This window comes from Carettochelys insculpta, chromosome 31 (genome assembly GCF_033958435.1).
Source record: "Carettochelys insculpta isolate YL-2023 chromosome 31, ASM3395843v1, whole genome shotgun sequence".
Lineage (NCBI taxonomy): Eukaryota > Metazoa > Chordata > Testudines > Carettochelyidae > Carettochelys > Carettochelys insculpta.
The window spans coordinates 2,674,800-2,700,119 of record NC_134167.1 but is presented as its reverse complement, the minus strand read 5'-3'; the positions used below and the strand labels follow the sequence as shown (position 1 = coordinate 2,700,119).

The 25,320-nt window shown below is 43.5% G+C and overlaps 1 protein-coding gene across 2 annotated transcripts in view; it reads left to right on the top strand.

The window, feature by feature from the left end:
- Window positions 1–25,320, top strand: part of DOCK5 (dedicator of cytokinesis 5) — a 131,866-nt gene that overhangs the window by 99,679 nt on the left and 6,867 nt on the right. The window contains exons 35-50 of one of the 2 annotated variants that reach the window (XM_074981598.1): window positions 338–494; window positions 1,679–1,719; window positions 1,834–1,924; window positions 2,893–3,012; window positions 4,345–4,434; window positions 5,267–5,371; window positions 9,144–9,285; window positions 10,034–10,115; window positions 11,107–11,191; window positions 12,030–12,116; window positions 13,141–13,317; window positions 20,517–20,600; window positions 21,492–21,629; window positions 21,726–21,892; window positions 22,780–22,957; window positions 25,115–25,253. In XM_074981598.1, the coding sequence (XP_074837699.1) occupies window positions 338–494; window positions 1,679–1,719; window positions 1,834–1,924; window positions 2,893–3,012; window positions 4,345–4,434; window positions 5,267–5,371; window positions 9,144–9,285; window positions 10,034–10,115; window positions 11,107–11,191; window positions 12,030–12,116; window positions 13,141–13,317; window positions 20,517–20,600; window positions 21,492–21,629; window positions 21,726–21,892; window positions 22,780–22,957; window positions 25,115–25,253 (1,883 nt within the window). Of the gene's footprint in view, window positions 1–337; window positions 495–1,678; window positions 1,720–1,833; window positions 1,925–2,892; window positions 3,013–3,372; window positions 3,731–4,344; window positions 4,435–5,266; window positions 5,372–9,143; window positions 9,286–10,033; window positions 10,116–11,106; window positions 11,192–12,029; window positions 12,117–13,140; window positions 13,318–20,516; window positions 20,601–21,491; window positions 21,630–21,725; window positions 21,893–22,779; window positions 22,958–25,114; window positions 25,254–25,320 lie in introns of those variants that run through there. The other variant, XM_074981599.1, reaches the window with a different exon arrangement.

The following is a 25,320-nucleotide window of genomic DNA, read 5'->3' as shown; positions in this document are numbered from 1 at the left end:
AAACCTAATTCGCTACTTCAGACGATGGAGTATCATAGAGAAGGTGCAAACCACTGTGATCTTGGTATTAATTGGCTGCTGCCAAGATGGACTGACTGTTTACATCACAATAGCTCCTAGAAGCTCCAAATGAGATCTGTGAGCCCTTGTACTCATTGTACAGCTTCTGGCTTTCTTATAAGCACAGCAAAGGAACAAAATCCCAGTGGCTCCAGGGATGATGATGTATAGTTCTGTTTAGCAGCAGAAGCACCATCCAGAACTTTGATGAAATTGCTTTTCTTTTCTGTTTCTCTCTGGTCTTTCCTCTCTGTTTCCGTGGGTGATATGCCTGCAGCCTGCTGGAACACTGCCGAAAGCACAAATACCTGTCCAGTTCTGGAGAAGGGTTTGCTTTGCTGGTCAGCAGCCTACTTGAAAACCTCTTGGACTACAGGACCATTATGCACGATGGAAGCAAGGAGAACCGTATGAGCTGCACAGTCAATGTGCTGGTATGAAGAGAAGGGCTCTGGTGCCAATTTACTGACTTGTTTTTCAGTATTATAATTATTGGCAGACCCGATAGTTCCAGAGTCAAGGTGTCAGGCTTCGCTTGCACTGAGATTGATCCTGACAAATTCATTCTTGTATCACCAAAAAAACATGAAAGGTGGGAATCCATAAGAGAAGTTTAAATATCTTTGGAAAAAAACCATGTTTTAATCCAGCTTCTGTGGGGGAAATCCTACAGCCTGCAATCCAGGAGCTTAAACTAGACATTCATAGTGATCCCATAGGGTCTCTGTTTATCTCCATGTCTCAATTTACCAGCTTGCAGCAACACAGCTGTACCAATGCAGCTGTGCTGCTGTAAGAGCACTCACATAGTCTGTTAGGTTGCTCTTGTCCACCTAGATAAGAAAAGTCAGCTCCACAAGTAATTTGTTGGCAGGAGAGCATCTCCCACTAACATGGTCCTCTGCACACGAGTGCTTATGTTGGCAAAACTGACATTGCTCAGGGCGGTGGTTTTTTTGCGCACCACCCAGGTGACAAGAGTTTTGATAACATTAGTGTCGAGAGGGACTTAGTCTGTGACTCTGTTTTTAGAAGAGTTTGACGTTGGTCTGATTCAGCTTCCATTGACTTTAGTGGGAGTTTTACTGCGAGCTTCAGCATAAACAAAGCTGGAGACACTCAGAGCCTTTGAAAATCAGAGCCTTTGAAAATCTCACCTTAACTTTTATTGACCTCAGTTTGATCTGCCTGGTGCAGGGGTGGTTCTCTCAGGACTAACAGCCAGCTCTGCTTATCCTTTAAGACTGCTTACTGGGGAAGCTAGGCCCAACTTGGAGTGCAAAATAAGGCATGCATACTGAGGCTGACACCACAAAGCCAAGTAATGCTCAGTGTTTTAGGTCAGTTTGTTGTACGGGGGAGCAGGTTCAATCAGCTGACCATTATAAAGGTGAGGTGGTTGTGGTTTGGTTGTTGATCAGGCAAAAAATACCATTTGAATAGCCTTTCCACTGTGTTTGGGGTGCCCCAGAAGAGCTTGGACACTCAAACAATTGTGATCATTGACAGTTATGGGTTGAGGGGAAGTGGAAGTTAACCAAATATTTCAATCCTCTGAAAAATGATTCAGGATCAAACAGTGTGATGCTGCAACAACTGTGTGTTATTTTCTTGGCAGAATTTTTATAAGGAGAAGAAACGAGAGGACATATACATCAGGTAGGATGTCTGCCTCTTGAATCACATCCAGAAATGTTTTATTCTTGCTGCTTTTGGGTGCGTCAGTGCAGAGGGCCTTGAGAACAATTCTCTGTTTGTTTCTCATTCTTTTAGGTATCTGTATAAACTCCGGGATCTACACAGGGACTGCGAGAACTTCACAGAGGCAGCATACACTCTTCTTCTCCACGCAGAACTCCTGCAGGTGACTCAACAGAAGCAATGTTAGGTTTTTTACTGAGTTTGGAAATTTTGAGACTGATGAAGGAGAATACGAGCAATGCAGAGTAAATTGATCACTCTTTGTTATGGTGTGCCTTTGGCCCTGAAAAGGCTGCCAAGCACACAAATAGCTTTGTAAGCTGCACCTCAGCTATTGAGCTATAGGAACTGCATACTCCTAGACCTACCTGTTAGTGGCTTTTGCTGCAATATCTCTCACTGAGTGCATAAATGAGGCCTTGTCTACACACAGATGTGCCATGATGTAAACTAGTGCAGACTTCAAATTGGATACTCTTATTTTGGTTTAAGAGTGATCTTTTGCTGGTTAATTTGAACTTGTGTCAAAAAATCCCATCTTGTATTGAAATACGGGTATCCACACAGCTGTTTAGACTTTGGTTAATTTAAAATGATACTGTGAGTTAAAATTAAAAGATGCAACACTGTGTGTAGGTAAGCAATTACATCCACTTCCATTCAAATCTTGATTGTTTGTGCAAATTACACAACTTTGCTACTTAAGCCTGATCTCCCCCTCACACAATTGCACTAATTTAACTTAAGGTGTGATTTTTATACAAGTTTAGTTAAACCAGTGCAACTTTTGTGCACAAGGGTACCAACATCTATTTAAACCTGGCTTACATCTATTTAATTTGCATCAGTAAATGTATAGGTGCTTAATAGTATAACCGATTTCAAACCAGTGTAAGAGGCTCCACAAAGGAGTTTGTACCTGTTTGGTTTTTAAACTGTTTTAAGTTAAACCACTGCAACTTTTGCATCTCAACAGTCTTACATTTGTTTTCTGACCATTTCTGCAGTCTAGCCTACACCTTCCCTTGCATTGGTACTGAATTTGGCTTAGACATGCCCACAGGAGTTGAACCTACCAATGTTTGGCTGAACACATCCCAGTTCTTTTCAGCTGTTTTTCCCTTTTTCCAGTGGTCTGAAAAGCCCTGTGCACCCCACCTGCTGCAGAGGGACAGCTACAATGTGTATTCACAACAGGAACTCAAGGAAAAACTCTACCAAGAAATCATCTCTTTCTTCGACAAGGGCAAAGTGAGTTTCTAGGCAGATCTTGATTGGATCTTACAAACAATTTGATCTGGAAAGCAAGGGAAAAATGAGGGTGCAACTGGCCTGTCTCTGAAGCAGAAAGCTAGTGTTTTTTTGATGGATTCAGCAGAATATCATTGGAAATTGGTTGCCTAAGTCCCTTAGACTCCTTTGAAAATCCAGCGCTCCTTGCAAGTCAAAGGCGCATGCTGCTGAACATCCTCATGTCTTCTGTTTCCCCCACCCCCCAGAGCTGGCAGAATATAGACAGCAATTGCTATTGAATTTCTTTTTGCCTTAACAAAAGTACGTGTCAGATTTTTGAATGGTAGAAGACAAATGGTCAATTGTACTACTTCACAGATGCCTCCGCCATTCCTTCCCCTTGTGAGCATAACCACCTTGGAAGAGTCGTTTTACTGTGGGTAGCCGCATTTCAGAGTGTGCGCTGAGCAGACGATTAGACCCTAAAAATCTATTATAAGACGTAAAGCTTCTTTAGAAAAAACATTCTGCCAGTAATTGTTACAAGAAATCAACGAGTCCAGAGGCACCTTAAAAACTAGTCTTCTCTCTGATTTGCTCACCTTGATAATATTTTTCTGATTTGTCAACCTTGATTACTATTTTTGGTTCTCTGTGCCTTGAATATTGAGTCTGTTCTGGTCTGGCTATGGGCTGAAGAAGTGGGTCTGTCCCACAAAAGCTCATCACCTAATAAATCATTTTGTTAATCTTCAAAGTGCTACTGGACTGCTTTTGTGTTCTGATAGTATATAGACTAGCACGGCTTTCTCTCTTTCACTTAAAAACTAGCAGTTTTGTTGTGGGATCAGCTTTGTGATCCGCAGCTCACTTCCTCAGAGGCAAGAAGAGAAAGAGAAAGAAACAAAGGGTAGGAGCTCAGCAAGGGGAGTGTTACATCAGAGCTAATTCCATCAGAGCAGATGTGGATAAGATGGTGAGAATGCCTATTTGCCTAATTGGTAAGCAGCCAGAAGGCTCAGGCTTGAGACAGCATGTGCTAGTGGGCCACTGGACAGGAGTCAGAAAAACGGCTTCTCTGACTGTCTGACCTTGGGCAGGTCATATCCTCTTTCTTTGCCTCAGTTTTCCCACCAGGGCTAGTGCTACTGACTCTTCTTTGTGAATCACACTGAGATTTACTACGTGTTTACACAATTATCATGATCATGAAGAATATAGTTCATACGAGCATGAAGCTCTCTGGAATGTAAAATGTTCTAATAAAGCACTTCCTGAAGTCAGCCAAATTTCTTATTTACCTATGGTAATAAATGCTCTTTTTTTATTGTTTGTTTTTCTTTCCTGGAGATGTGGGAGAAAGCAATCCAGCTAAGCAAAGAGTTGGCCGACATGTATGAGAACAAAGTCTTTGATTACGAGGGGCTTAGTGATCTTTTGGTAAGCTCCCTTCTTCTGTCTCAGGTTGGGCTGCTACATGTTTAAATGGATGTTTCTGAGTAGTTCAGGACAAAATACAGTTTTTTATTTTTTTATTTTTTTTTCAAAGCTTAGCATTAAAGGGGAATACTTTCATATCTGCTTTTCTTTTTTAAAAAACCTTCTTATGGCACTCACATACATGAACAGACTATGCCATCATTTGAATTATACAGGTGTTTTGCACTAATAAATTAACATTTCCATACAGGTATAATAAATTTTGTTCATAACTTTAAAACAGTTTTTGTGTATCTCAGCAAATTATTATTATTATGACATCTGGTGAGTTGCACTCATGGATAGGACCCTACTGTGTTCACACAGAGCAAAAAGATGGGTCCCTTCCTGTCTCAAAAAAACTTACTCTTATTTAACCTGCAAAGATAGAACAAGGTGCTGTTTGTGTCCCTTTGGATGCGGATCATCTGGCCTGCCCCAGTTCTGTTTGTGCCTCGATGTTTCACACCATTTTATTTGCTTTATTTTATAATATCTGTGAAGACAGCAAAAATTGCAGCCTTGTTCTCGTGTTTAAGAACCAGCAAGTGGCATTGACCATGACCGAAACCAGTCCCTAGGTCAGTGAAGTACAAAAGAGAGCTAACACAGGGGAAGGAATGTTAAATTGATATTTTTGCAATTCTTTTGGATATAATAATATACATGATAGTTCAAAGATGTGTTACTAACAGCTTAGGGTGAGAAAACAGCCTTCTGAATAAGCTTGACAACATCTCTTTGAACTCTGAAATAAATCAGGGGTTTTCTTTTGCTCTTTTTTTTTTTCCAGAAAAAACGAGCCACATTTTATGAGAATATTATGAAGGCAATGAGACCTCAGCCAGAGTATTTTGCTGTTGGGTATTACGGGATGGGTTTCCCCTCATTCCTCCGGGTAAGAATCCTTCATGCACTAAGACAGTGATAGGTTCCATGGGAAACTTTAGAGGTGAGATTTTTCAGTGCTTTCTAAAGGATTTTGATGCCAAGTTCCTATGAATCTGGCTGGCAATTGGGCATCTTAATTGCTTAATTGACATAAAAATGGAAAGGGCTTGAATTCGCCATTACACTCTCACTGCTTTATTCTAGTATAAATGAGATTTCAGGTCAGTTTGTTGTCCTGGTCTGCTTGGTGAGTCATATGATCTTACTCAAAGGGAATCTTTCTCACGTGTATGTGCTCTCCACAGTCTCTTATCAGCTTAGCCAAGTGATCCTCATTGTATGTGTAGGTTTTTTCTTGCTGATAATAGACCCCATGTGCCTCCAGACTGAATCAGTCTAGTTCCTTACATTAGAAACGTAGCAAGACTGTGTGCCAGCCAGATGCACTGGAATGCTAAGATGCTTCCTGTTCAAGGCTGCATTAGTGCTGGAGTCACACTGGGCACCATTTGCAAAGGCAGCCTGCTGTGCAGGGTGCCATGTGCTGGTGTAACGCTGACACGTGGTCTCGAACCTGGGGCCTCTGGAGCTTAGTGCATGAGCTAAAAGCTGGCACTCAGTGAAGGCTGCAGAGCAGACTCGTTCTTTCTGTAAGTGGTCTCAGTGCCAGTAGCTAGGGACAGGACACCCCACCCAGAAGGTGTGTGGGTTACAGATTTTTCCAGCTGAAGAAGTATGTCATGAGTTTCAGAGACCTCGCATTTGAAATCCCAGATGAGCCCCCCCCCGTTTGTAACACTGACAGGTAGAGTCAAACCTGGGACCTCTGGAGCTTAGGACATGAGCCTCTATTGCTATCATGTTCAACCAGTTCTGAAATAGTAAACTAGCCACGTTATTCGGAAAATATATTTATTGTTCAAGCAAGTAGCCACATTCACCTGGCCAAATGGCCCCATGTGGCTAGTGTGTTGGACACCACAGCTCTACTGCATCAGCTAAAGGCCAGGCTGAAGAGGAGACTCGTTATTCTTTCCTGGGTGGTCTCAGGGCCGCTGGATAGGGATAGGACCTTCCCTCTCCCCCCAACCCTGCCCAGAAGGCATGTCGGTTACAATGGGAAATGTACCAGCCCATGTGGTTGGAAAAGGGAAGGATGGTAGTAGACACAAACATTGACATTTTGCATGGGAATGCCTTTGCAGCTGTTTGCCCTCAGGGAAAACCAGTCTCCCTGAGGTATGGCTGGATGGCACGGAGCATTAGCAATGGACAGCTTTCATTTCTAACCATCTCTTTGAGTCCAGCTGATTGACCAGAGGTCATCACAGTTTGGTGGCATGTGTGTAAGGAGTTGGTGTCAGTCCAGTAGTTAGTGGTTAAATATCCACATTGCAAAACCAATGCTACAGCTGGCAACGTGGTCAGAAGTCGCTGCGAGAGTCCAAAGAAGGAATGGATCATGGAGCTGCACAGGCTTTCTTACCATTAGCGGGGTCCCTCTGGCTGGTGCCTGACAAGCTCCACTGAGGGTGCTTGTCTTGCTGATGTCAGAAAGTCTCAGTCTCTAGATGTGTCAGTCTGAAATTCTGTATCACACAGAATCACAGGGCTGGAAGGGACCTCAGGAGGTCATCTAGACCAGCCCCCTGCTTCAAGCGGGATCAACCCTCACTAAGTCATCCCAGCCAGGACCTTGTCAAGCTGGGACTTAAAAACCTCAAGGGATGGAGACTCCACCACCTCTCTAGGCAACGCAGTCCAATGCTTCACCACCCGCCTGGTGAAGTAGTTTTTCCTAACACCTAACCTACACCTGTCCCTCTTCACCTTCAGACCATTACTCCTTGTTCTGCCACCTGACACCACAGAGAACAGTTTCTCACCCTCTGCTTTAGAGCTCCCCTTCAGGAAGTTGAAGGCTGCTATTAAATCACCTCTGTGTCTTCTCTTCTGTAAACTAAACAAGCCCAAATCCCTCAGCCTCTCCTCATAGGTCTTGTGCTCCAGACCCTTGATCATTTTTGTTGCCCTGTAGCTTATAAACCACTGTTCCTGAACTTTTGCAAAGTCAAGCCCATTCACAAGCCCTTTCCCTGTACTGTAAAGGTAACAGTTGTGTCAGTGGCGATGCCTGTATCGTTTAGTTGTGCGTGTTTTGAGAGGTTGGTGGAGAAAATCTGCCTTTGAAGGGGAAGGATGAGCAGCATGGCAGAATGACATTTTCCTTCACTGGAATGAATTTGTTACTGCCTCGTGACTTCCTCTCCAGGGTCCATGAGCTACTGGTTGACACACACTGACCTATCCTCTGCAGCAGGTCACACTAGAATCACAGTGGCTCCCTCTGCCCGTTAAATATCTCCGTCAAGCACATTTGACAAACACCAATGAACAAAACCACCCCAGTGCAGTCCATCTGCCCAGCACAAACGGGTGACCTATCTGGCTGTTTGAATATTTGTGCTGACGTCGCAGCAGAAGTGTGGTGCTTTCTTTCTCACTCTGCTCTTTTACTCACTGGATAGGGTGGCCAGACGACCCCAAGTTATAGGGACGGTCCTGCCATTCAGGGCTTTGTCTTGTGTAGGTGTTCGTTATCTCCAATCCCCATCCCAGTTTTTCACACTTTCTATTTGGTCCTCCACCACAAGGACACTCACGTGCATTAATATTGTGTGCAAATATTTGATGAGTGAAATCACCAGAGCCTTTGAGCAAACTCCGTGACCCTTTTGTGAAGAAGTGAACTGCCAGCAACATAGATGGCAGCAAACTGTCAGAGTGATTAGAGGTTTGCACATCTGAATTGGTTGTGGATTTCAAGACACAGCCCAGTTTCACTTTCATCTCTGCTGTTGTTGGTTCCCACTGTGTAGATATTTAGGTCCTTACATGACACTCTTGTTGCAGTAGGAGAGTCTCAGAAACATTAATGGAGTTTATCCTGTCAGCTACGCTATGAAGTATTATCCTCCTTTGGCTAATGGAAAACAGGGGCACAGGGTAGGAGTTGACAGGTTACGTAGGAAGGCTGTAGCTGAGCCAGAAACTGAAACATGGTTACTTGAGCTTTTGGGAAGTGCCTTGTCCATTAGACCCTGTGTGTTGGTGAGGGATTAATGGGTAAGGTTCTGTGGACTGTATTATGCATATGCTCAGATGAGATGGTCAGATTTGATGACTACTGGATTCAGTGTTTCTCAGCCAGGGGTTACATGTACCCTTGCGGGTACACCAAGGTCTTTCGGGGGGTACTTCAACTCATCTAGTTTTACAACAAGCTACATAAAAAGCACTTGTAAAGTCCATTCAGACAGTGACTTGTTTCTACTGCTTCATGTGCCTTGTGCTGAAATGTAAGTACAATATTTGTATTCCAATTCATTTATTTGATTCAATGGTTAAAAGTCAGCTAGTTTTCAGTGACTGTCTTCTGTGATATTTTTGCATTTTTTTTGTAACTAAGTATTTTTAAGTGAGGTGTAACTTGGTGGTATGCAAGTTACAAATCTGACTCTTGAAAAGGTACAGTAAACTGGATGGGTTGAGTGGCACTTGTTGCAAGACCTCAGATGACCTTAGGGCCACGTTTCTTAGCTGGTGGTATGCGCACCCTTAGGGGTACACAAGAGAAGCCTGGGGATGCTTATAATGTTTTTGAAATGAGGTATGTTATTGTAAAAGGTTAAGAAATGCTGAGCTAGCCTACTGAGAGAGAGAGAGAGAGAGAGATGGATCAGTTGTATCTAATTCTCACATTCTTGCGCTGCCCACAGAATAAAATCTTTATCTACCGTGGCAAGGAGTACGAACGGAGGGAAGACTTCAATCTGAAATTGCTGACCCAGTTTCCAAATGCGGAGAAGATGACCAGCACTGCCCCTCCAGGAGAAGAGATCAAGTCTTCTCCTAAACAGTGTATCTTTTAGCTGTGGTTTGGGCTGACACAGTCAAGCCCTGCTTGCTCTGCCTGAGCTAGCAGAATCTGTCCTGCAGGTAATTTATCACACAACATGTAATTTGGCTGCAAAACTCATGGCCACGGTGTGGCTTAGAGAGCAAGAATTTTGCAAAATTCCAAGAAGGATCACACATCTCTGTGGATGATCAGGACATACAGTAATTACAATGCTAAAAAAATAAATAGGAAGAGAAAACCTCATGCTACTGAGTTAAGCACAGTCTGTTCAAAGTTAGAATGACACTTCTGTGGGGGCCAGATTATGCCCCCAGCTACCTACAGTGGGGTTCTTGCACCCTTTCCTCCACTCTGTCTCTAGAGTGAGATAACATCTTGCCTTCTTATTGACCACATATTATTAATTTATTTTTTTAATCTTTGTCATAGCTCATCAGTGCACGAGCTGGGGTTAGCAGCACCTCTTCACAGATTTAAAAAGAGCCTAAACTGGTTAGATAACGCTGTCAGAATCTTGTCTGGATGACAGCTTTTTAAGTGGGCTCCTAATTGTCCAATATACTTAAAGGTCTTGAAGTATGTGACCCACCAACCTTCACCCTACACTTCTGCTGCTTTGTTTTGTTGGAGTACAGACTAACACGGCTACCTCTCTGTTACTGAGGAAAAGGAGGAGGAAGTTCTCTTCTTTCTTTTACCCTCCCATCAGAGATCCTGGCATTCTTATCCTTAACAGGAACCACACAGATGTGCAGTGTTTTATAGTGAAGCCTGTGATGAACCTGCCACCCAACTATAAAGACAAGCCTGTTCCAGAGCAGATCTTAAAGTAAGTTTCTTTCCTTTTCTTCCTCTCTTCGGAAAGCTGGAGTTGGGGGGGTGGGGCAGCGTTCTCAATGGCATGAAATGCCTGAGCTGTGCTGTTCTTGGACGTACACACGGGAACTTTAAAAACATCACATTTGCCACTGGCCAGTGCTTGTGATGCCAGAATATTTCCGTTTCAAAGCATAGGCATCTGGGGAGGAGTGTTGAGTTTTTAATTGGGTTCATTTGCATTTCCCTGAACTCGGCCAGCATGGCCCGCCCCCTGTATGAATTCACTCCCTACGGGTTCTAAACAAGACATGGATTTGTACAGCCTGGAGCTGTCAAGTTCTAGCTGTATTATTGTTGTATGTATCGTATTGTATTGTATTACCACAGCACTCAGAGCATTCAGCTCGGATCAGGTCCCTGTTGTGCTGCACAGTGAGCGATGGCTCCTGTGTAAATAAGCAAGACAGAGTAAGGGTGTGGAAGGGGAAACTGAGACATCCTAAAGTTAAGTGACTTTCCCAGGGTTACACTGCTGAGTTGTAGTAAGGGAAAGGTCTTGCTCTCAGTGGTTCTCAGTGGCATTCCTCCTGCAGGACAAAGGGATTCCAAAGCTCCATTATTATAGAGTTGTGGGTGGGCTTCTGCCCACACAGGCCAGAGATTTGCATTTAGAAACATGCTAGAGGGAGCCCATGTTTCAAACCTTGTAGGCACAGGACATCTTGGTCTTCCACCCTCATCTTGGCAGCAGAATACACCTGTGGGGAAAGCTGCTACTTGATCTCCCATTTGAGCAGTGGCATTGTAGAGTGTACTCACCACTTGGTCTGTATCTCCCCTGGGCTAAGAGGTGGGGAGAATGTGGCTTTTTGCTGTGTACAGAAGGGAGAATAATTTGTGTTAGACCATGGCGGTGCCGCAGTCCTGTTTTAACATTGCTAATTTTGGAAAAGAACAAAAGGAGCTGGAGATAACCCACTGATCATTGTGTCCTCCCTCAGCTACTACAGAGCCAATGAGGTGCAGCAGTTCACGTATTCTCGGCCATTCAGAAAAGGAGAAAAAGATCCAGAGAATGAATTTGCAGTGAGTCCTTCACTTTCTGTTCAGAACACTTCCATTCACTAAGCAGTGGAGGAAGTTCTCTTTGTGCATTGCCTCTCTCCTCATTTCAAAGGGCCCTGTTACCTGAGTACCTAGATAAGCACCAGATCTAGAGGGTGTTCCTTATCTTGCCGGCTGTAGGAGTAGGACTTTATTATTTAAATGTGGAATAAAACAAGAGCTGAGCTTGTGATCTGAATGCAGAACTGATCTGCTCTGCTAAGGAGGTCTGGAGCGGGGCTCCTACCACTTAGAATTCTCTTACCCAGTGATCCAAGATGGACTTTTCCAGCAGCATCCCTGCAAAGTGCAACTATATGATTGACTATGTATGAGGGAGCCAAGCCCAAACCCATAAGGTCTTAGTAACAACCATGGAATATTGTTTTTATTCCAGCAATGGAGGTGGAATTTCAGTAGAGATTATGGCGCCTGCATGGAGCATGTTTGTATCTGTCTTCACTCTTCAAGAAGAGCTGTTGCAGCTATGTAGTGGCTATGCTCAATGTAATGAACTGCCAAAATATGTTGTGTTCCCCTCTAGGGGCTCGTCCCCATGGAGGATAACCTGGTATTGCTACCAGCTAATGAATTTACTTCATCAGTTTTAATGGTAGGAAGCTGTGCTTTGCTGCTGAAAGGCTTAGGCTCTACCCCTGTTGTTGACCTATCGTGACCACATGGAAGTCATTAAATCAGCCTTGCGAGTTGCAGCAGTCTGGGCTAAAGGTGCCAAAAGGCTGGCCTTGTGCCCTAGAACACGTGGGAGTTGAATTGCAATGTTTTCGTTATGACTTTGACTTTTTAATTCCCTGACCAGACAATGTGGATTGAAAGAACAACCTATACCACTGCCTACACATTCCCAGGCATCCTCAAGTGGTTCGAAGTCAAACAGATGACAGTGGTGAGTCCTTTGAAGAGATGGGTCCCAGTAAAGGTCTTTATATCTCAATATCTGGGCAATATTTGTATCATCACACTTGATGCGCTGACTCCAGCAGTGCCAATATCTCATACTTCAGTGGAAGGCAACCCCCTCCCTTTGGTAATGAACAGCACAGCAGGGGAGCTCAGCCTGCAGCAGATAAGCCCCAGGTTAATTGTACAATGCTATGGCAATGCCCCTCAATTTCTCATCCATGATGCATGGCGCTAAGTAAAGGTCCATTGACCAAAAACACTTATTTAGGCATGTAAGTCCCATTGAAATCATGGGGATTTATGTGAGCGCCTGAAGTTAAGAGTGTGCATACGCGCTTTGCTGAATGTGATCCACTCTCTGATTTCTGTAGCTTGTTAGCATGAGAAACTGACTTTCTTAAAAGACATGGTGAAGGGGAGCCCTGAAGAAGAAGAAATCCCATGTGCATCCAGTTCTGGGCCATTTTTCAGAGTTTCCATCACTACTGGGCTTCAGCGCATGTTATCACATGTTCGGTTCTCAGGCAGGTTGAGCGCCACAGAGGGCAGGGGACAGTGTGCTGTTGTGGGGGCTCTGCTCTTTTCTGGGCTGACTTGAGAACTCACAGGCTGTCCTGATCTTGCCTTCACCCTCATGTCACCCATCCCACAGGGTGGGGAGAGCTGCTGCCTAATCTCCCATGCCAGCCATGGCATTGCAGTGGCCAAGTGGGGAACCTCATCACCCTGACTGGTGGTCACATCTGCTCAGGAGGAAGTTACCCTCTAAATGACTAATCTCTGCTCTCCACAGGCTGCAGGGCTGGAAGGGCAGTGATGCTTGTACTGATCCCCCATCCTGGCAGCAGAACTGAAGCGGGAAGCTGCTCAGAATCCTTTTTTCTGCCCTGGTCCTCCACTGTTCTTGGTTTGAGGCCCAGCTTTGTGCTAGAATATGCTAAAATTCCTGGGCAGGAGAGTCAGAGGTTCTCCAAAGGGATTTCCCAGTCTCCTTTCTTACTGTTCAGGAGGAGATCAGCCCCTTGAAGAATGCCATTGAAACCATGGAGCTAACCAATGAGAAAATCAGCAACAGCGTCCAACAGCATGCCTGGGACAGGACCCTGCCTGTGCACCCGCTCTCCATGCTGCTGAATGGCATTGTGGACCCTGCAGTCATGGGGGGATACACCAACTATGAGAAGGTCAGCTGGCTCCATGGAGAGCTCATCTCTTGTCCAAGGTGTTGACTTTGAAGTGGAAAGATGATCTTGTGGCTGACACACTGAACTGGAGGTCTGGGTTTAATTCCTAACTATTGCCCTGGCCTTGGGAAAATTACTAAAGGCCCATTTTTAAAAGGTGTTTTGGTGCATAATAGTATTTCCAAAAGAACCTGTGTTCCTTGCAGCCATCAGTGGATGCCTAAGTAGCTTTTAAAGATTTGGCCCTCGATCTCTAAGTGCCTCGATTGCCTATCAGTAAGACGATGGTGTAGTACTTCCCTTCTCTTTTGCTGACTTGTTCTAATCTGTTTAACTTCTAATAATAATTGTAAGAATGAAAGTAAGCAAAGGAAGGACTGGGAATGGAGAGAAATGGTTTCAGTTCTGTGGTCTGCCACAAATTTGCAAAACATCACATAGTTGCTCTGTGCCTCAGTTCTCCGTCTGTATAATGGGAACAACTATGTTCCCTAACATTACAGGGATGTTGTGTGGATAAATCCATAAAAAATACTTGGTATAGTGAGGGAGGCTGGAAAAGTGTGTGTGTTGTAGGTCTACCTTTAAAAATTAGATTAACTTAGCTATAGTCCCCAGGGCTGTGAAAATCTTCATACCATAATCAGGTTAACCTAAGTCCTGGTGTAGACACAGCCAGGGTGACGCAAAGAATTCTTCCATCAACTTAGCTTCCACCTTCTGGAGAGGTGCATCAACTACATCAAGCGAAAGACCCCTTCAGTCGGCACCAAAAAAAAAATCTAAGCTACAGCAGTAGAGCCACAGCTGTGATAGTGTAGCACTTATAGCCTAAGCTAGATAAAAGTAAACTGACTTATGTCTCAGTTTCGATAAGGAGGACAGGATTTTTTTTTTAAACTATTGCTGTCTGTATATTTTGTCTTCATAGTGTTGACAGCAGAGAGCAGTCAAATCAAAATGAAAACACAATCTGTGCCTTCACTGTTTGTGCCTTTTTTGATATGGCATATGTCTTGCTGGTTAATTAGGTTGGGCTGAAAACATTTATTTCCCCCCACCTGTCACTATGTTGCGGGGTCCTGAATAGCTCATCTCGGGCACAAAATGCAATGGTTGTTTTCATAGCATCAGTGTGCAGTGCTAGAAACAGGTTTGATTTTAAAAATGTGGTGTGGTCAAACGAGATGAAGCACAAATGTTGAAGGGACTTGGATCCCATGTAACCCTGCTGCAAATTCCCTGTTTCCACAGGCACTGCACACACCGCCCAGGATGAAGTAGGTTTAGTATTTACTCAATTTATGAATTAAAGTTGATATAAAGTTTGGAATTATGAACATAAGAAAGCATTTAAAACTAGGAAACTCCCAAGTGTTTGTAACCACATCTGGAAATACTCAAAACTGGTTCATATTTTCCTACATTGACTAAGGATGAAAGAGAGAGAGAGTTTGGCTTTAGTGGGTTGCCTGAATCTTGAGCTTTTAATTGTTTCATTGCAGCTGGAAGCCAAAAAGTCTTCCTTGGACCATGGGTGGGCTCTCTTCTTCTAATTAACCTCTTCCCAGAAAAGTACTTTGAGCTGAGCCCTGCAGTTCTCACTCAAGTGCTAACAGGAGGGAGTTTGGAGAGGGGAGCTTGGAGGGAGCCAGTGACTTACTTCTGTTGCCCTTAAACTAAATCCTTTATAACAACCTCTATCTGAAACATTTAATTAACCCTCGTATATAACTAGAGTAGGAAATGGAGGCAGAAGCCCAGCAGCAGAGTGGGGGCTATCCTGTTTATTGTGTCGAGTGCAGTATGTATGACTACCTACCCTGTGGGCGGGTGGCGTATGTGTGCGCTCGATGCAAGGAGCTCCTGGCCCTCAGAGACCGAGTGCGTGCTTTGGAGGCCAGGGTGGCTGAACTGGAGGAGCTAAGGAAGGCAGAGGTGTTTGTGGATGAGACTTTCCGGGACATAGTAGGGCTGTCCCACCTCCAATCTGACAGTCCTGAGGCTGTTACGGAGGATGAAAGGCTCAGGGAAGGAGAGCAGTCAAGGGGAGCAGAGGGAAACCATCCCGTAGTTGGGACCCTCCTTCCAGAGGGTGATGTTGTATCCTCTCGTGCCGAGGATACTTCTCCGGGGGAGGGAGCGCCAGCTGTTAGGAAGAAGCAGGTTTTAGTAGTGGGGGATTCCATCATTAGAAATATAGATAGTTGGGTTTGTGATGACCGGGAGAACCGTATGGTGACTTGCCTGCCTGGTGCGAAGGTTGCGGATCTCTCGAGGCATCTAGACAGACTTATGGGCAGTGCTGGGGAGGAGCCGGTCGTCGTGGTACATGTTGGTACCAATGACATAGGGAAGGGTAGAAGAGATGTTCTGGAGGCCAAATTTAGGTTACTAGGAAGGAGACTGAAATCCAGAACATCTTTGGTGGCATTCTCTGAAATGCTTCCAGTTCCACGCGCAGGGCCAGATAGACAGGCAGAACTTCAGAGTCTCAATGCGTGGATGAGACGATGGTGTAGGGAAGAGGGGTTTAGATTTATTAGGAACTGGGGACACTTTTGGGGTAGGGGGAGCCTATACAGGAAGGATGGGCTCCACCTAAATCAAGGTGGATCCAGACTGCTGGCATTAAACATTAAAAAGGACATAGAGCAGTTTTTAAACTAAGAGGTGGGGGAAAGCCGATTGGTGCGGGGGAGCACCTGGATCGGACGGAGACTTCTCTTACACGAGGCTCCATAGACAGGGATTCCCTAGAAGTTAGTCAGATAGGGAACGTGGGAAATAATATATGGGCAAGATCAGATGTGAAACAATCGTGCATAAAAAAATCCACCACGTCTGTGAAAGGCGGACATATAAATAGTGGTAGTTTTCTAACATGCTTTTACACTAATGCTAGGAGTCTGTCTAATAAGATGGGTGAACTGGAGTACCTCATATCAAAGGAGGAAGTTGACATAATAGGCATCTCAGAAACATGGTGGAATGAGGACAATCAGTGGGACACTATCATACCGGGATATAAATTATATCGGAAAGACAGAACAGGTCGTGCGGGTGGCGGAGTGGTACTATATGTGAAGGATAATATAGAATCAAATGAAGTAAAAATCCTAAAGGAATCAAAATGTTCCATAGAATCATTATGGATAACAATTCATTCCTCTAATATGAATATGGCATTAGGAATATATTACCGACCACCTAACCAGGACAGTGATAGTGATGCTGAAATGATGAGGGAGATTAGAGAGGCTATCAAAATAAAAAACACAGTAATAATAGGAGATTTCAATTATCCCCATATTGATTGGGTGCATGTCACCTCAGGACGGGATTCAGAGATTAAATTTCTTGATGCCTTAAATGACTGCTTCTTGGAGCAGCTAGTACAGGAACCCACAAGGGGAGAGTCGATTCTCGATCTAGTCTTGACTGGAACGCAGGATCTGGTCCAAGAGGTAACTGTTACTGGACCGCTTGGAAATAGTGACCACAATATAATAACTTTTAATATTCCTGTGTTGGGAAGAACACCGCAGCGGTCAAACACTCTGGCATTTAATTTCAAAAAGGGGAATTACACTAAAATGAGGAAGCTAGTTAAACAGAAACTAAAAGGTAGAGTAATTAAACTAAAATCCCTGGAAGCTGCATGGAAACTGTTTAAAGACACCATACTAGAGGCCCAACTTAAATGTATACCCCAAATAAAAAAACACAGTAAGAGACCTAACAAAGAACCACCATGGCTAAACAGCCATGTTAAAAAGGCAGTGAGAGAGAAAAGGGCAGCTTTTAAAAAGTGGAAGTCAAATCCTAGTGAGGAAAATAGAAAGGAACATAAACACTCCCAAATTAACTGTCATAATGTAGTAAGAAAAGCCAAAAAAGAGTTTGAGGAACAGCTAGCCAAAAATTCAAAAAACAATAGTAAAATGTTTTTTAAATACATTAGAAGCAGGAAGCCTGCTAAAAAAGCAGTGGGGCCCTTGGATGATAAAGATATAAAAGGAGCGATCAAGGAAGACAGTGCCATTGCGGAGCGATTAAATGATTTCTTTGCTTCAGTCTTCACGGCTGAAGATGTTACAGAGGTTCCTAAATCTGAGCCAGCCTTTTTAGGCGACAAATCTGAGGAACTCACTCAGATTGAAGTGACATTAGAGGAGGTTTTGGAATTAATTGATAAGCTGAATAGTAACAAGTCCCCAGGACCAGATGGCATTCACCCAAGGGTTCTGAAAGAACTCAAATGTGAAATTGCGGAGTTATTAACAGTGGTTTGTAACCTATCCTTTAAATCCACTTTGGTACCAAATGACTGGAAGACGGCCAATATAACACCAATATTTAAAAAAGGCTCTAGAGGAGATCCTGGCAATTATAGACCGATAAGTTTAACATCAGTACCAGGCAAATTAGTAGAAACACTAGTAAAGAGTAAAATTGCAAGGCACATAGAAGAGCACGAATTGTTGGGCAAAAGTCAGCATGGTTTCTGCAGAGGGAAGTCGTGTCTGTCTAATCTATTAGAATTCTTTGAAGGGGTTAATAAACATGCGGACAAGGGGCACCCAGTGGACATAATATACCTAGATTTCCAGAAAGCCTTTGACACGGTCCCACACCAAAGGCTTTTATGTAAATTAGGTGGTCATGGGATAGGAGGAAAGGTCCTTTCATGGATCGGGAATTGGTTAAAAGACAGAAAACAAAGGGTGGGAATAAATGGTAAATTTTCACAATGGAGGGGGGTAACTAGTGGTGTTCCCCAGGGCTCAGTCCTGGGACCGATCCTGTTCAACTTGTTCATCAATGATCTGGAAAATGAGGTAAGCAGTGAGGTGGCAAAGTTTGCAGATGACACCAAGTTGTTCAGGACAGTCAAAACCAAAAGGGATTGTGAAGAACTACAAAAAGATCTCAGCAAACTGAGTGATTGGGCAGCAAAATGGCAAATGAAATTTAATGTGGGTAAGTGTAAGGTAATGCATGTTGGAAAAAATAACCCAAATTACACGTACTACATGATGGGGTCAAATTTAGCTACGACAGATCAGGAAAGGGATCTTGGAGTTATAGTGGATAGTTCTCTGAAGACATCCACGCAGTGTGCAGCGGCAGTTAGTAAGGCAAATAGGATGTTAGGAATTATTAAAAAAGGGATCGATAATAAGACAAAAGATATCATACTTCCCCTATATAAAACTATGGTACGCCCACATCTCGAGTACTGCGTGCAGATGTGGTCTCCTCACCTCAAAAAAGATATATTGGCATTAGAAAAGGTTCAGAAAAGGGCGACTAAGATGATTAGGGGCTTGGAAAGGGTCCCATATGGGGAGAGGCTAGAGAGACTGGGACTTTTCAGTTTGGAAAAGAGGCGATTGAGGGGCGATATGATAGAGGTATATAAAATCATGAATGGTGTGGAGAAAGTGAATATAGAAAAATTATTTACCTTTTCCCATAATACAAGAACTAGGGGACACCAAATGAAATTGATGGGTAGTGGGTTCAAAACTAATAAAAGGAAATTTTTCTTCACACAGCGCACAGTCAACCTGTGGAACTCCTTGCCCGAGGCGGCTGTGAAGGCCAGGACTCTATTAGGGTTTAAAAAAGAGCTTGATAAATTTTTGCAGGTCAGGTCCATAAATGGCTATTAGCCAGGGATAAAGTATGGTGCCCTAGCCTTCATAACAAGGGCAGGAGATGGATGGCAGGAGATAAATCACTTGTCTTCTGTTCTCCTTCTCTGGGGCGCCTGGCATTGGCCACCGTCGGCAGATGGGATGCTGGGCTTGATGGACCTTTGGTCTGACCCAGTATGGCCATTCTTATGTTCTTATGTAAGTTACCCAGCTGTTGACCTCAGTGGGAGTTTAGGCTTTGTAGAATTATATTCCTTCAACTCACAAACACCTGCACTTTACTGTCCTGTTAACAGAGGCCTATTTTAAAAGTGAATGGAAAGCTAACAAGTATTTTACCTAGAAAATATTCTTTAAAATTATCCCGTGAACTACATTCAGCCACAAAAATGTAAATTGGTGAGATTTTAGTTCTGTTTTAAGGCTTCAAATCAGGAAATGACTTAAGAACTTGCTTAATATTAGGCATGTTCTTAAATCCCATTGGCTTCAACATATAGTTAAATCTTGAGTTACAGGTGTTTTACTGACAGAACCATCCTTAGTATTTATGGGGCCCTGCAGCACTATTAAACTCGTGTCCCTGTGTCTGATGGCATCTTGGAGGTGGGGGCAGTTTTTTAGAGATGTTATTTTATAATCTTCAGCAACACGCTAATGAAATATATTTTAAAACTACATTTTAAACTAAGCTCCTGTCAACTAACGCAGTAAATTCAGAAACTGACTGTCTATACTGGGGGTTGGCAAATGCCTGTTAAATGGCTTGGTTACCTTTTGAGTGGTTTTGTCACAGGTTCAGTGTTCTACTTATAGGTCTGGCAGGCTTTTTCCACTTCTCTCTGGAGGAAGCTGAGCCACAGAACAGGGGTAGGAACAGGTGGGTGGATGGACATTAAGACCCAGTGATATTCCAAATGTTCAGGTGTCCTACACAGCTGTGTATTTTGTATTCTACATATGGATGGGGCAGCCCTCTTTACTGAACCGAGATTGTAGTGACAGGCTCCATATTATCTTAATTGCGGAGTTGCTTTTGATGCTTCTCTAATGAAACTCCATATAACTGCTGTGCGTAGGAATTAGTTCCACGTGTTGGACTTGGAGTCTTCAGAACTGGGATTCTCTCAGCAAGTGTTTTTCCTTTGGTTAAGGATTCACTTTTTTGTTTTTCCCACTGAGATTTTGAAAATTGCAAAAAATTCAACCAGGTGGTTTTAAACTTTATCAGATTTCAGTGAAGGAAAATAGCAAAACATGTGAGAGAATTTTTTTCTTACTATTTTTAATAGAAACAATCCTAGCTCTTTATTTGAAAAAGAAGAACATTATAGCAGCTGTAACATCAGACCACACTAATTAAGAGATTCTTCTTGAAAGAAAATATTTCAATAATGGCAAGGGTCTTGTCTTAAATGTATTGTTCTGAAACTGATCTTTGTTGCTTGCTTTGGTGTTTTCATTATAGCTGGATAAAAGCCAGCTCTATTAAAAATATAATGTTTTTGTGCCTTCTGGTGTCCTCTTCCCTTGCAGGCCTTTTTCACAGAGAAGTATATCCAAGAACGTCCTGAAGACCAAGATGAAATTGAACTACTTAAGCAATTAATTGCTTTACAGGTACCGTATCTTATGTACGTGAGAGGGATGTTTGTTCCAAAATAAAAATATTGAACAGCACAAAGAAGAGATGTCGTGTAAGAACGGAGTTGCACAGTGCTTGTACAATAGTCTCTTATTTTAAAAAATGCTAAGATATTATCTAATGGTCCAAAACACTGCAGTTGCACTGTGGTACAGACTAACCTCCTGATGACCCGGATGGAAGTCTAGTCTTGGTTAGAACCAAATTGCATATACGGTCCAGTTAACAGAACACAGAAAATATATGTATGTATGTATGTATGTATAAAAATAAATTGAAACAGATCAGAGCAGAAATGTAAAACTAGATGAAAAATTATCAAGCATTCTACCTCGGAAAGACTCTTAAATTTCTTTTTCATCTGCACAGTACTATAAAACTTTGAACTATTATTCTGGAATATGCTATCTCTTAAGGGAGATTTTTCTGATGACACAAAAGAGTTGCTTAATGCCTTTCTCCTTTTTATGATTAAATGTTTCTCTTCTCTACCCCACTTTTTTATAATTCTGACTGTTGAAGAGTGATGCAAACTGACCTGCACAATGTGTAACAATGAAAGATCAATAAGTAAGGTGTAATGAAAATTCTGCTGCAGCATAGGGTATCACCCTGTTCGCATGCGATGGAGCCAGGTTAAAGTTACTTTAAAGTTCTGTTGCTTTGAAGTTTTAGTACTCTGCTCATACTTTACATACCCTGTGCTATCCATACACACTGTAGTGTGACCACGGAGGGTGTGGAAGTGAAACTCCTTCCTGACTCCTCCAGCACTAAGCTTGCACCCTGGAGTATGAGAGTTGATTCTTTTCTTTACTTTTGTTTTCATTTTTTTCCTTTTCATAGTATGTCACTCCTTCTTCTAGATGCCTTTGCTGGCTGAAGGGATTAGGATTCATGGTGAAAAACTAACTGAACAGCTCAAGCCGCTGCATGACAGACTGACAACCTGCTTCAAAGAGTTGAGGAAGAAAGTAGAGAAGCTCTATGGTGTGATAACTCTGGTAAAGGTGGCTTGTTTGTTTAGGGCAGCATCTTGAAGCACCCTTGTGAATAGCATTTCCCAGTTCCTCACAGATCTCGTTTAATATCATCTGCAGCCTCCCTCCCTGACGGAGAGGAAGCAGAGCAGGTCAGGCTCCGTGGTATTACCCTACATCATGTCTTCCACGCTGAGACGTTTGTCTGTCACCTCTGTGACTTCATCTGTGGTATCTACGTCGTCCACCTCATCTGACAGCACCTCCTCCAGGCCAGGATCTGATGGGTCAGTGACTGTCCCTTTAAAAAACTTCGGACATTTATGAGGTGTGGGGATCACTTTTGCCCTTGAGTTATTTTAATCTTGTCTACGCAAGGGATCTGTCTTTGTAAATTCCTGTTGCTTTTAAAAGGAGATTTGATCAATTTAAACAGTGCTCGGTTCTTATGCAGCATTTTTTCATCAGTAGATCTCAAAGAGATTTAGAATGGTGATCAACATCACTGTCCTCATTTTACAGATGGAGGAAACTGAGGCGGGAGGGAGGGAGGGAGGGAGGGAATGATTTATCCAAGGTCACCCAGGAGGCCAGCAGAAGACCTGGGAACTGAACTCATGTCTCTGGAGTTCCAGTCTTGTACCCGATGCACTATGCTGCCAAAAGATGTGGATAATGTACACAGTGAACCACTGCGTTTGTGGTCTCCTAAGTGAATCATTGAGCCCTGGAAGACAGAGGGATAAATATCCTATGAGTTCATGTAGTTCTGTGATTCCAAATTGCAGCCTGCCAAGAGCGGGCTGGTCAGATGGTGCTAGCAAGGTTGCTGCTTTTCCAGACAGGAAATGGTACAGAAAGGAGCTGTGGTCCTTTCCTGACATTACCATAGTTACCACAGGGCCTAGATGACTTGCTCATGGTCACAGAGCAGCTCAGTGACCAAACCTCTCGGATCAGCACCCCATTCATTGGACAGCACTTCCTTCAATGCACAATATGATGGCCTTGGATTGCAATTTTAGGAGTGCCTGACTAACTGAAGTCCCTTTGAGAGTCTCTTGCTGCTAACTCACTTTTTATAATTGCTCTGGTGCATACTTCAAAATGAGGGCCTCCTCACCAGAGGGCTAACACTTCTTTCTTTGTCTCTGTCATGCAACATGGGCTGCAGATCCATTCTTGAGCCTCTCTTGGAGAGAAGGACATCGACAGCTTCCAAGGCCGAAGAGCTGCCTGTCAAAGAAGACTCTGATAACCGGAATAACAAATTCAAGAGGAAGGACTGGAATATTAGCAAGTCTCAAGTTATTGTGGAGAAGGAGTCAGAAGCTGAACTGACTTCCCAAATGGTAAAAATGATAGTGATAATCGTAATGTGCACAGTGTGGGTTTCAGTCTCACTTATCTTCACTCAACACTGGGAGGAGTTTGAATACCGAAAACCCTGGTCAGCTGAGTAATTACCTGCCTTTTATTTGGGAACGCTGTGGCAGGACCTGACTGGATAGAATTTAGGGCTGTCTTAACCCACAAGTTGAGCCATCAGCTGCTCTTCGCTTTAGACCTCGATTCAGCAAAACACTTGAGTATAGAAAATGTTGTGGGGAAAAGTCTAGCAGGAGACTTCACTGTTGATTAATTCCCCTCCACACAATAGGAAACTAAGGCTGCTTCTATACTCTCACTCCCCTGTCAGAGGTGGTATGGTAATGAGGCAATTCAAAGCAGGCTAATGAGGTGCTGACATGCAAATTCAGCATCTTATTAGCATAATGGTGACCATGTGAATTTCAGAGAGCAGGCTTTGAATTGCAGATTGACAGTGAAGATGGGGGCAGCTTTCAAATAAGCGTCCCACTTCGACATTCCCTTACTCCCAGAAGACTAGATCAGAGTAAGGGAACGTCAAAGTGGGGCGCTTATTTTGAAGCTGCCCTCATCTTCGCTGTCAATCTGCAATTCCAGTTTGTACTTCAAAATTTGCACAACTGTCGTCATACTAATGAGGTCCTACATATGCACGTTAGCACCTCATTACAATGCCATCTCCGATAGAAGAGGGAGAGTGTAGAAGCAGCCTTAAGCACGGAAATGAAGAATTCTGCATAGAATCTGTACTGCAGAGGGTACGTTCCGCATATGAATGGCACAGTGAAACACATGAGGCTTTTGGGTTGTATTTATGTTAATACCTTGCAAAATACCCAGGTGTTGTGGAGATGCGTCTGTAGGAAAGTCAGGAGTCTATTCCATGGCTGGCCAATCCAGTCCAGGATTTAGGGAGATTGTAGTGACACAGGGCAGCACTGGCTGAGAGCTAAAGACCCAGAGGTTTCACCTGTTTGCAGCAGCCTCAACATGTATCTCTTCGATTCAGTACACCTAAGTCCTGTCTTTTCTAGCCAGTGAAAAACACCTAGGCTCAAAGCTAAGAGAAGGAGGCTCATGCAGTAAACCTGCACAAAGAACACGCTGTGTTTTATAATATGCGTGAGACCAGACATCATCTCCTGGCCCATAATGAAGTGTCATCTAGAAACTGACCAAAGCACACTGGGTTTTCAACACCTGTGTCAAATTACAGCAACAATTCGGGAGCGGGCAAGGATCTGGGCAGGGGAAGAGTCTCTGAATAGAGCTGTCCAAGGTACCAGCACCAAAGGAAGTCATGCACAGGTTAAATAAGATGTTAATATTTTCATCTAGAGACTCCTCCAGCCTCAGTCTGTGCAGTGTTTGAGCACCTTACAACCATTATTGAATATTCCCTTTTTGAGTCATCCCAGTATCATTATCCCCATTTCACAGAGGGGCAGCTGAAGCCAGAAGGCTGAGATTTTCGAAGACGCCTAAAGGAATTAGGCAGCCAGCTCCCAGTCTGGGGGTCTAACTTCCCTTAGACTCCCTCAAAAATCTGAGCCAGAGAGGCCAAGTGACTTCACCAAGGCCACACTGGAAGTTTGTGGCATGGTTGAAAATTGGATCTGGTTCTCCCAAGTTCCAAACCACTGGGACTCTTACAGCAAGACCCACCCTTCCTTAGCTGGAGTAAGAGAGAGATTGGTTCTGCAAAATGCAGGCTCTTGGGCTGAATAACTCAGTCTCCTCTGATCCTGATAACTGTTACCTGAACCATTTTTCTTTGCCTTTTCTCAGTAGTTGCCCCTTGCAAAGTTGTCTGTAGAATGGCAAAGAAAAATGCAATAGTTTCCTCCCTCAACTCCTTTCCTGCTATGAAAAATCTTTCTTCCTTAATGGATACAATGAGATGGCTGTAAGCAATCAGTAAGATCCCCATTGAAAATGTGACCAGCAGTGCTAGCACCATAATATTACAGCATTCTCCTTTTGACGTTGTGTAGTCACTTGTGTGCTTGCTCCCTCCTTTCTTCCTTCACGTGGCATTTTGGGACCATGCTGATGCGCTCCTGACAGGTCAGGTTAAGCCTACACACGCAGCCTCCTGACCAACTTCAAAAGGTTTTGACGACTCTGTTTTCCCTCAGAATGCAACAGGAAAAGTGCAGAGACCAAAGAGTCTCCAGTTAGGAGATGGCAGACTCACGTTGCTTCAAGGTTCCTCACTCCAGCAGTCAACACCACTCAGTCCGCCCCCGATCACTCCAAAAACCCCAAGAACCCACAGTAAGTCCTATTACACTGCAGCTTGCTTTCTGCTTCTTCACATTGAAATTAATCTTCTTGCACAAAT